The sequence below is a fragment of the Cryptomeria japonica genome, chromosome 7 (assembly GCF_030272615.1).
Source record: "Cryptomeria japonica chromosome 7, Sugi_1.0, whole genome shotgun sequence".
Taxonomy (NCBI): domain Eukaryota; kingdom Viridiplantae; phylum Streptophyta; class Pinopsida; order Cupressales; family Cupressaceae; genus Cryptomeria; species Cryptomeria japonica.
The window spans coordinates 296,215,003-296,227,487 of record NC_081411.1 but is presented as its reverse complement, the minus strand read 5'-3'; the positions used below and the strand labels follow the sequence as shown (position 1 = coordinate 296,227,487).

The 12,485-nt window shown below is 35.1% G+C and overlaps 1 protein-coding gene across 6 annotated transcripts in view; it reads left to right on the top strand.

Annotated features, from left to right (window-relative positions):
- The window catches only part of LOC131048585 (protein ILITYHIA), a 212,581-nt gene that overhangs the window by 139,790 nt on the left and 60,306 nt on the right, over window positions 1-12,485 (top strand). For all 6 annotated transcript variants that reach the window (XM_057982586.2, XM_057982589.2, XM_057982588.2 and 3 more), the window contains exons 26-31: window positions 4,811-4,933; window positions 5,104-5,184; window positions 5,297-5,413; window positions 5,556-5,728; window positions 8,385-8,462; window positions 8,599-8,746. In XM_057982586.2, coding sequence (XP_057838569.2) covers window positions 4,811-4,933; window positions 5,104-5,184; window positions 5,297-5,413; window positions 5,556-5,728; window positions 8,385-8,462; window positions 8,599-8,746 — 720 coding nt within the window. The remainder of the gene's footprint in view (window positions 1-4,810; window positions 4,934-5,103; window positions 5,185-5,296; window positions 5,414-5,555; window positions 5,729-8,384; window positions 8,463-8,598; window positions 8,747-12,485) is intronic.

The following is a 12,485-nucleotide window of genomic DNA, read 5'->3' as shown; positions in this document are numbered from 1 at the left end:
ATTCTAACCTCTGCATCTGCTTTGAAACTCGGAGAGTAAAAAAACTTGGGATTCAAGAAGTAGGCAGCAGCATGAATATGTTGGTGGAGTTGATGGTTCCACCTCCGATCAATTATGCGCCATATGGGTTCATACTTGGTCTTGTTTGACCCATACAAGTGTTGAATCGCCTCTTTGGCCTTATCCATGGCCTCATATAGATACCCCATGGAGTTATGATCCCCATCCACCATTCGTAGCACCCTCACCAACGGTTCCGACACCTAGATATAAAAAATCTAACAAAATCAGCAGATTGAAATATTAGAAAATTAAATAATAAATCATCAATTAAAGTTTCAAAACTTACATTGATGATCTCCTCCACCATCTTGGCAAAATTAGTATCAAAAATGGCAATCACAACCTTCTCTGCTTCAGGCTTTGTAGCATAAGGACTCCCCAACCATCTTTCACTCACGAACATCCGCTTCAGGTTGGGCAATGTAGCAAGTATGCTCTGCAAGGTGAGGAAATTGGTAGCAAAGCGTGTGACCCCCGACCGCACAAGATCCTTACCTTCAGTGTGTTCTCTCATAAGATTCAGGACCCATGTGTGATTGTAGATGTATTTGGTGATATTCCTTCCATCTTCAACCACTTTCTTTACCCAACTTAGTTTCCCTATGTCCTCAAGGAGCAAGTCAAGACAATGGGCAGCACAAGGGCTCCAAAATAATGTCGGATGTCTAGCCATTAGAAGTTTGCCGGCTGCCACATATGCAGCTGCATTATCAGTCACAACTTGGATGACATTCTGCACTCCCACATCCATCACCACTTCATCCAACATGTTGCACAAGGTCTCCGCATTCTTCACTTCATTGGAGGCATCAATTGATTTTAAAAATACTAACTGTCCTCCTGAAGCAACTAGAAAGTTGATGAGTGTCCTGTTCCTACCATCTGTCCATCCATCAGAAAGAATGGTGCAGCCATTCTTTTCCCAAATAGTCCTTTGCTCTTCCACTAATGCATGAGTGTTTTGGACCTCATCCTGCAATAACGGTCCACTTACCTCGTAACGGCTTGGGGATTTGAACCCCTTACCTGCCACAGTCAACGCGGTGACCAATTGGTCCCAAGATGGACTAGAAATAGCATTGAACGGAACATCGTTGTAGATAAAAAATCTAGCACACGCCACCTTGGCTTGTTGGTGAGCCTCTTTATTCCATGCAGTGCCAAGCAATCCAGGTTGTGCACCAGGAGTGTTACGTGGAATAAAGAAGTTTTCCATGTTGCTGTCCAAAGTTCCCTTTGCTCGTATCCGTGGCCCAAGGGAAGAACCAGATGTCCCCACATCTGTATGTGACCCCATGGAACTCAAATCTGCCCTTGGGGCTGCCATTGCCTCTGCTGTTCTCTTTTTTGTTGCCTTCCTTTGATCATATGCTTCAAGCGTTGCTATTGCATCTCTCGTAGCCTCTTCAGTACATTCCGTACAGCTTGTGGTATCTCGGCATTGAATTTTTGCAAGGTGATATTTGAACCTATTAATGCCACCTTTTACAATTTTTTTGCAATGGTTGCAAAAAACATCTCCTCGTTTTGGACCTGGTCTCCCATGTTTCCAACAAGGGTCTCTCTTTTTGCCACCAACTTTAACTGTAGGAGCTGAATCCATTTTCTTTCAAAAAGATGTGGAAAAGAACCTAGCAAAAGAGAGGCAACATTTAGAGATAAATAACATTGTTACCAAAAAAAATCACAAACATCCAAAAATTACAATGACTGTATAACTGTATTTTATTTACAGTCAAAATAGATGACTCTCTAAAATTAAAATTTTTAATTGGTTGTGTATTTTTTTAAGTTTTTAACTTCAAATTTAAATTTAAATGAAATACTTTAATACACATTGACATTACACAGTTGACAGTCATTTCAAATGACTATGAGTATTTCACAATTGACTGTGTAATACACAGTCATTAATTACAATGTACATTAATGATTAATGTATTACACAGTCATCAGTCATTTGAAAATGACTATGTATTACACAGTCATTTCAAAATTTCAAATGACCGTGTATTACACAGTCATCAGTCATTTGAAAATGACTGTGTATTACACAGTCATCAGTCATTTGAAATTTTGAAATGACTGTAATGACTGTGTATTACACAGTCATTTGAAAATGACTGTGTAATACACAGTCATTTCTCATTTGAAATGACTGTAATGACTGTGTATTACACAGTCATTTCAAATGACTGATGACTGTGTAATACACAGTCATTTGAAAATGAATGTGTATTACACAGTCATTTGAAATGACTGTGACTGTGTAATGATGACTGTCTAATACACAGTCATTTGAAATGACTGTGACTGTGTAATGATGACTGTGTAATACACAGTCATTTGAAAATTTGAAATGAGTGTGTATTACACAGTCATTTGAAAATTGAAATGACTGTGACTGTGTAATACACAGTCATTTGAAATGACTGTGACTGTGTAATGATGACTGTGTAATACACAGTCATTTGAAAATTTGAAATGACTGTGTATTACACAGTCATTTGAAAATTGAAATGACTGTGATTGTGTAATGATGACTCTGTAATACACAGTCATTTGAAAATTTGAAATGACTGTGTATTACACAGTCATTTGAAATGACTGTGTATTACACAGTCATTTCAAATGACTGATGACTGTGTAATACACAGTCATTTGAAATGACTGTAAATTGTAATTACTAATTACTAATGATTGTGTATTACACAGTCATTTGAAATGACTGTGACTGTGTAATACACAGTCATTTGAAATGACTAAGACTGTGTAATACACAGTCATTTTCAAATGACTGTGTATTACACAGTCTTAGTCATTCGAAATAAAACAATACAAAAAGATACCTGGTTGTGCGTGCAAATGCAAACAATACAGTCATTTTGACTGTGTAATACACAGTCATTTCAAATGACTGTGTATTACACAGTCAAAATGACTGTGTATTCGAAATAAAACAATACAAAAAGATACCTGGTCGTGCGTGCAAATGCAAACAATACAGTCATTTTGACTGTGTAATACACAGTCATTTCAAATGACTGTGTATTACACAGTCAAAATGATTGTGTATTCGAAATGAAACAATACAAAAAGATACCTGGTCGTGCGTGCAAATGCAAACCCTATGCAAATCGCGTGGCGTTTTTTGCCTTCCGGAGTCGCGCGAGCCGCGAAATGGAATAAAGACTTCGGTTTTTTTTTTGCCTGCGACTTAAGTCGCGTTTTTCTCGCATTTTGTGCCGCGTTTCGGGCGGGTTTTGGCCATTAACGGCGATTATTTGCCAAAAAAATCGCGGCGAGTATATAAAAAAATCGCCCCGAGTATTTCCGCGATTAACTCGCGCGGGATTATGGATCGCGATTACTCGCGAGTTTTTGAATTGCTCGCCGAGTTTTTCATCTATGGTTAGGTGAGAGTATGTTCCCATAAGTTGTGTATTTAGACTAGTAACTACATTTCTGATTTATAAGTGCCCATACAATACTAAGTTTGCTGGAAAATAATTGCTTGTACTAAGGCTCAAGAAGCTCACTTGCTACTTTCATTCATTATCCTTGTAACTACACCTTAAACTGACAGGATTTGCAGAGGATTTTGAAATCTACCAGATTAATTACCCATTTGAAGGTTATCCTAGCTGTTGAAGGTGTTAAGTGTCCTCTTGATTCTATAGTTATCCCTGCAGGTCATGATAGATTGGTGATATTGGGTGTTGGAGCTGCTGTTCTTTGGCCTAGGTGGTTTCATAACCCTCCATTCACCCTTGAGAGCCATTCAGATGCATTTAATTACTGTGTTCTCTAGTGCCAGACTGTCAGATTTTGATGTTAGGAGAGTTGCCAAGAGATGTTCTTTGCATCTTCATAGGATTACCAAGACAGAGACACTTACTTCAGGCCATTCTACATGGCATTATCAGATCTTGTATGTAGTCTTTCATGTGATTGTTGAGGATGATGGCCCTTTGTTCATGTCATGCACACACATGGCCTTCCACCCATGATTTCGGTTGGCCTTATCTTTGGCAACATTTCATTGTCTGATATGGTCATTTCTATTGTTTAAAAAAAAATGCTAGTTTTCCAGAGGTTTTGAGTTTTAGCTGTTTGTCCTTCTAGGTGGTTAGAATCTTTTATTTTTGTAGTTCCATCTTGTGGCCTCTTGTTGTTTATAGATGTTTGAGCTCATTTTTCACTCCCTTGTGTTACTGGTATTGTTTGTTCATTCAAGTCCTAATGATCTATTGTTGTGACTTGTAGACAGTAATATAAATTAGAATTCTTTTCTTTCTTGCATTACGCTAAATGGATTATGGGTTGCTGTTACATCCCTGTAAATCCACATTATATAATTATTCTGCCGTTCATATTTTGTGTACAGTATTAGTGGTGAATTTATTAGTCTAGTTTCTGCTGCAATATACCATGGGGTGCATTCGAAGCATGAGAACTTTAGAAGTATCTATTTTTGTGCTGGTTATCCAAAGCTATCTTATGTGGAAAGAAAATGTAAATAAATAGCTGAAACAAGTGACTATCAATGTGGGATTATTTAATTGTTTTGTATGTATGCATAATGATGAATATTTATCAATATGTTTTTAAGTTTAATTGACTTGAAAGTGGCCTGTGTTCACATGTTTAAGAAGTGTAGGATAATTTTGTTTTTAAATTGGTATAATATATCTTTTATGTATGAAGCTTAAAACTAAAATGCCGTTCTTGATGTTTTTTTATTCAGGCTGACTGCAATATGGATGTACGAGGAAGAATGATAGATGCTGGTGTCATAATTATTGATAAGCATGGCAAAGACAATATATCCCTCTTGTTTCCTATTTTTGAAAATTACCTGAACAAAAAGGTAGGACTGGCTTTTGGGTATAAATTTATAATGTTTTTATGACATGTTTAATATTTACTCATATCAGAGAAGAAGATTATTGGTACTTCTCTTGATTCATTTCTGGATTATTTCCAAAGTTTTATTAATTTTCTTTATCATTGGCATGCCTGACACTTTGCATAATTTAGGCTACTGATGAGGAGACATATGACTTGGTTCGTGAAGGAGTTGTTATATTTACAGGAGCACTTGCTAAGCATCTTGCTACAGTACGGTCTTTCTTTTTCTTTGGAATGTTTATCATTGAAACTTTTATTGCTTGAGTAGTTATTGTACTTGTATTACAAACTATGCCTTATTAATGTTGGCTTTGCTGAGCAGGATGATCCAAAAATATCCATAATACTGGAGAAGTTACTGGAAGTATTAAACACCCCATCAGAATCAGTTCAACGTGCAGTATCAAATTGCTTGCCACCTTTGATGAAATCGCAGCAGGTGGACTAGGAGAATCATAGTGATTGAAGTTAATGTATTGAGTTTTTTCAATCAGGGAGGAGGTTGGCTGGTGGAAGGAGGTTTTTCTTAGATGCATCTCATTATTTAGATAACTCTTAACTATTATAATTTTACCTGACAGGAAAATGCTCAAGTTTTAGTTTCAAGGCTCCTAAATCAACTAACACAGAGTGAAAAGTATGGAGAGCGACGTGGAGCAGCTTTTGGCCTTGCGGGTGTTGTCAAGGGATTTGGCATTTCTAGTATTAAGAAGTATGGTATTGTGGATTCATTAAAGGCAGGGTTGGAAGATAGGTATTGTCTTAAAATCTAGGTTCTATAATTTGACAGTGAATATGTGGAGCATGAAATATGGTTTTATTAAATTGTTGTATTCTTTTCTCTTGGTATCCATTAAATGTTGGCTTCTACTTAAGCTAATTTACAAGTTTATTTTACAGTGATTGGTTTTAATATCTATGGAGTCACACTTAAGCACTGTTCTCTGGGGATGCATCCCCCGGGTTTTCATAGAGTTATCTCCTGGAGCATTCTCTACAGGGGGAACCTTTAGGATTTGCTAGGGCAACTCCAATGTGCCTTGAAATATTCTGACCCTGTAATCTCAGTTGTACAGTCTGTTCAATTTTCAGCCATGCCTGCAGCTCCAATGAAAACTACTATGGCCATGAAAGCCATTACTGCTGTTGTTTCTGCCATGAATGCTATTGGAATAAATATAAGGAAACAACTAGAAGGTGGAAAAGAAGAAAAACCTTGAAAATTCAAATGCAGATTGTTTGTGGCAATACTGAAAATGGGAAACAACAAAGAATACCAGGCCCTAACACCACAAATCAATCATTCATCTTTAACCCACAAACGATTACATTCTATGGCTTTATAAAGTCATTCAACTTATTGACTGCCCAAACCACCAACTAAAACTAACTCTTAACTAATAACTAACTAAAAACTAACAATTCTATGTTATGCACCAATAATCCTACACCCCCCTTTAGTGTTGACATAAGGATTTTTTTTGGTGTTGACATAAGGACTTTGACTTTAATTTAATGTTGGTAAATGCTGATTAAGGCAAACGGCATACTTTCTATGTTTTTATCATTTTGTAGTTGAAACTTGCAGTCTTTGGGCATTTTGTTGTCCTTTTTTAATTTTATATAATATATTAATATATCATATGTTGTTCGACTCATGTGAACTCTCAATTCAATTTCAAAATTGTGTATCAATGATCTATAATGTACATGATGAATGCATTATCAATGTTATAATATGAATTATTTGAAATTTCCCTATTTTAAAAATTTTATCCTACTTTATTTATAGCCATACCATGCCATCCCCAAAAATGGCCTCAAAAAATTAAGTCACCAAAATGCATCCTCTTGACTCGTGCCATCCTTGTCTTGAAAACTTGGTTGTATATAGGAAAAAAAATCATGGCTTGTGTGTAAAAAACTTAGTGGTTTTTAATCATAAATGTTTTTTTTGCTGGCCTTTTTCCAGTTTTACCTGTTTATTGAAGACTTGGGCAAGTGAGTCAAATTGGCATGACAAAATTCATGGGTATGTCTAAAACACAAGTGCTTGTGTGTTTTGTTATGAAAGTAATATCTGTTAAAGTTCATTTTTTACTCAAACTAATTTATGAGCTCACTTCCTAAGGACTCAAGAACTGTAATTAAATCTAGTGTGTGAATCCATAGGTGTGGTAAAGCATAGTTCATGTTTTATTACTTGTTTGTAGAGTTTACAATTTTTATGTAAAACCCTGCTATAATTATGATGTAGCAAAATATGTAAATTTGCTGTTAAAAAGTTTTAAACTTGAGTTACGTTAACATAGAAGTGTCTATGCTTGAAGTTGAGATAATCTGTACTATTTTGAACCTTTTAAAGGATTGTATTTTAAAAACCAGTAATGAAATTTAGCTGTAGGATTATGCTGTTACAAACGTACAGTCTGTTTGCTCCCTCACACAATTCCTCTAAATACAAATGGGTTTTTGAATTTCTAAAATTCTTATAGTTGTAGGTGTTATTAAGCTGTATTGTCAGCATTTAAGTTATTTGGAGCCCAGATGCCCATTCCATTCCTTTTGATTGACTCGTTGTGCACAATTTACCTATATTTGTCAGCAGGAAATTTGTATCTTGATTCCAAATAGCATTTCCTGTTGAAGCATAGCTAATAGATAAGAGGTGATAGTCCAATTTTAGGGTTTTAGTGACTCCTTGGCTATATAGCACAGGCAATGTGAACGTTGTAGTCTAAGAGGGTGATTGGTATATCCATTCAAAGGGGAAAGATAGAATTCATTTGTATTCATTTGAGAGGGATTTCAATGAGTAATAGTATAAACAAGTTCACATGTAATCATTATCAAGTACAAGATAAAATAACAATGAGAAACACAGAGGAATGCATAAAACAGGATGCAGAACAGGATAGAATATGCATTCTTTGTTTTGGGAAGAGATACACTAAACAATTATGAGGAGTTTTTCTCATGTTTGTGGCCTTGGACATTCTTGTTAACCGACTAATTCAGGAACTAATTCCTTTCTTCTTCACTGCCCTTTGGAAAATATAGTCTTGTTCTTTACACTTGCCGTTTTGCACAATTCTGATAAAAAATGATTAGGTTTCGTAAACTCTTACAAGTTGTCTTTTTCCCCTCCTACATTTTCCATATTTCGTTTCACATTTGATAACATACACACACAGTTACATTAAACAATGAGTATGAGTATACCAATAAAACCATTAACAAGTTGTAATTTTATTGTGTTGACTTCAATCAACAGAGGGTCATCCTTTCGTAGTTTGAGAAATTGCATATTTGTGAAATACTATTGTCTCATTTTATTTCAAAATTTTTGGTTTGAAATTGGCACTTTATTTGTCAAATTAGTATTTCATGCCATCCAGCTATTTCAACAGGAATTCAGCAAAGGCACGTGAAGGAGCTTTGTTTGGATTTGAATGCCTTTGTGAAAGACTTGGTCGATTATTTGAACCGTGAGTTATTTTCTGATTTTTTTGGTTCATTCAGAGATATTTAATGTAAATGTTGCAATTTCATGGATTAAAGATTTGGTTTTAATTTTTGACTACAAGCAAAAAGAACTGATAGGTTAACATTTTTCATTTTCAGGTATGTTATTCAAATTCTTCCCTTACTGCTGGCATGCTTCTCTGATCAAGTTATTGCCGTTCGTGAGTCTGCTGATTGTGCTGCTCGTGCCATGATGTCTCAGTTAAGTGGGCAAGGGGTGAAGCTTGTACTCCCATCTTTGCTCAAGGTCAGTTAAATTTCTTTATTTGTTAGTAGTGGCCATTTTTCTATATTGATTGGGATACCCTTTTTGCATGCACTTGAGCTCTATCAGCCAAAATATGTTGTGGAATGGAACTCCTCACATTGGCCGTTTTTGGCTGTTTGTTCTGTTTTATCTAGGTAAAACTATTTCTCAAGAAACATTGTTGTTTCTTGAGAAATTGCTACTGTTCTGTGGTACACTTCAATTCTTGTGTCTCTTTCTTGGATTTTACCAATCTTCCACGTGAACCCGTGCTCTCCTTTCTAGGGCCATCTCACATGTTTTGGGGACATGGAGGGAATGTCCCCCATCATGTTTCCTTTTTTCTTAATATTTTAATCTGTGTCTCTGGATAATTCAGATGCTTTTTGGCATCATGAATTAAAAGTTGTCTAAAAGAAGGGGAAAAAAAAGTGAAAACCATACTTGTAGAAGAAGCAAAATAAAAGGGGAGCATTTAGAATCATATATTTTCACAATTATTGCTAATAAGAAAATTAGACATTCATGTTTACAATTTTCATATTTTTATTTTTAATTTAGTGTTCCACGTAATTTTGGATTTCAATTTTCAGTGTTCAATTCTCATTGTTCAATGCAATGTGTAGTCACTTTCCGTTTACATAACATTGACATAGGATGGCAAAGTTGTACATGAAATTTAAATACCTAGATTTTGAAAAGGGAAAACTTGGTAAACTGAAAATGATGTTTGCCATTTATGCGAAATATTGTTAGTAGAGATTAAAAAACACAATAATACATAAAGATTGAGTTTGTTTGATGTTGCTAATCACAAAATTTTATAAAAATTGATCAATGGAATGTGGCTTCAATTTGTAAGGTGTTTTCAGTCTGCCTTTGTTCTTGTATTTGCTTCCTGAAACTGTCAAAATGACCAAAAAACTTTGAAATATTAATGTAAAACTCAGAACTGGTTTTCTGATAACTAGAGGTTTTTATTCAATCACAAGTTATTTCATTATCTTTTCAAATTTAAATTAGTCATGAGTATCTAATTTTTTCAGAAAACTTGGTGAGTATTTTTAGTCAGATGCTTGGGTTTGAATGCTGTGCCATTTGTGGTTTGGAATGGCATGGAGTAGGCTCTAAAGTTGCAATTACTAGCCAGTACTCTCTTAATGAAAGTCATGACAGAGAATGATTATCAAGATGTTCGATATTAATAAAGTAACGAAAGTTTCCTTAAATAAGAATTACAATAGATCTATCCAATAAGGATAAGATCAACAACTAAGAAAAGCTAAAGATAACTAAAAGAAGAAAGAATATTTTTAATGTAACCTAACAACATAATTGACCATTATAACGAAATATTACAATATTATTGTAATACCCTCCCTTAATGGTCAATCTGTCAATTACACCATGCTAAAGCCAAAAACTTGAAATGATCTTGTAACATCCCTAGTAGGAACCTTTAAAATATAGATACTAGAATTGAATAAAATTAGCAATGTATTGATAACTAGGCAATCTTAGAGGAATAGTAAGAAATAGATGAAGATTGCTATAACTCTATATAATTGAAATTCTGAAATAAAGTCTGCTTTGCATTTATAATGAATATGATATTGATCTTAATACAACTCTGATTGCTGTTTCTGATTTATTGTCCTTATAACCATACATTGAATTGTGTATAAATCTGTCTATATAAGATAGATTTATAGGCCTTGAAACTTCAATGCTTTTCGTGATTGATATCCTTATAATCATGTGGTTCTGTTATGACGCCTTTCCTGATTTATGTATTTGAAACATATGCTTCCATTACAGAGAGAACACAATTAGAGAGAGCACCAACTGAGAGCCATAGAGGCACCGACCCCACAGCAAAAGAGAGCTCCAAATTAAATGCCAACCAAAAAGGGAAACTCACAGCTCCTTCAATACTTTGCTAAAAAAAACACCTGTTCTTAGATTTGAATTTTTAAACCTTACACACAGCCAAGCTCTTCTCATATGGTTCTTTGCAACCAGCTCAACAAAACAGTGATATAATTCTATCCAGCAGCAACACAAATAATAACTTGTCTCAATTCACCTGAATCAAAACGTAAGCCAAATCTCCAGCATGGATAACCTTAAAAAAACTCAACTAAGGAACCCGAAGCAAAAATCTGAGAAGAATATTTACCAACAGTACTATGCCAATCTTCCATTTAGCGCACAACTTAAAAATTTGTTGCTTTAAATCCCTTCCATACACATCCAAGGATGCAATGCTAATTCGCATGAACTCTTAATATGAAGACTTCTTAGACGAACCATATACTTTCGGAATATCTTTTTTTAATATAAACTGAAGGCGCCAGAATATCATATTGATTATATTATATTATATTTTACATATAATAACATTATGAGTATTTATATTTAATATTTGACATATTTAGCAGGTGTGAGTTAGTGCATCAATATTTAATAAATATTCATATTGTTTATGGGCTAAATAATTTTTGTTTCATTAAATTAATGCTACACGAGATAAAAATAGCAGTCAAAGGAGTGAGGACGATGTTGCACAAACACCACACAGGTTTGGGAGGCACACATGCATAGACAATTTTAAATGCAAACCTAGCTAGTGACATTGAAATGCTGTGGGACCGGTGTAAACCTAGTTGCACACTTGGACCGGCCCCGGAATTGGACCAAACCCGCATTGGCATTGCAATGTCCCCAAATTTAAAAATACCCAAATTTTGTCCTAATTGAGGTAGAGCAGGGTTTAGAGATACTTGTTACTTTGGTTGAGACCTTGCAAGTAAGTTAGGAAATACACAATCATAATTTATTGAATAGCTCTATTAATTAGAAAATACCAATCATACATATATAAAGCAGAGTCCTAATTGTAGATTAAATTATGCTTGAGAGAATTCAATCATAGGATAGGGTGACGAAGTGGGATACCCCAGAGATTCGCAACCCTAGGCCCAAGGGCAGACCTTATCCCCCTTGGCCTCATGTGACTTGTGCAATCCAAATGAGGTGGAATACCTAGCGAGGTATCCTATCAGTATTTTCCTCAACTTTGCTACCATTATCCTATTCCTTATGATTAACGCATCTATTTACCAAGGTAGGGAGTGTCTACTCCAACTATAATAATAATAACTCTAACTGAAATTTCAATCCGAAGTTTGGACATTCATCTGGTAAAGTTACTATTTTCATGGCTAGTGTTCATTTAGTTATCAACCCAGGGATGTAAAACTTGAAATGGGTCTGCACTATATATGCACTAAGCTCCTTCGATGGCCATTCTGCATTGCTGTAGTAACTAACATTATGTAGAAAGGAAAAGCAAGAATGGAAATCATAGAAGGCTACATGAAAACTTATAAAAACTATGCTGGAATGATCTAATGTAAATAATAGAAATCACTTTGTTCTGGCTTGGCTGCAGGAACAGTCAGTGGATCTATTTCCAGTGGCTACAGGAACAATCCAAGCATGAACTTCTACTGCAACTAAAGAAGAAATAATTTCAATGAACATAAACACAGGATCACTCACCAAGTGGGCCCCCTTGGATGAGTGATATCAAGCTTCTAGCAAAATGCTTTTAACAGATCAGAACAACATATTTTTCATTCATTTCTTCCTGAAAATGATTACATGTTCTAAAAGAAAAACTCCAGAATGCTTGTCAAAATTCTCTGTTCTATTCCTTTCTATTCCGTCTAACCTC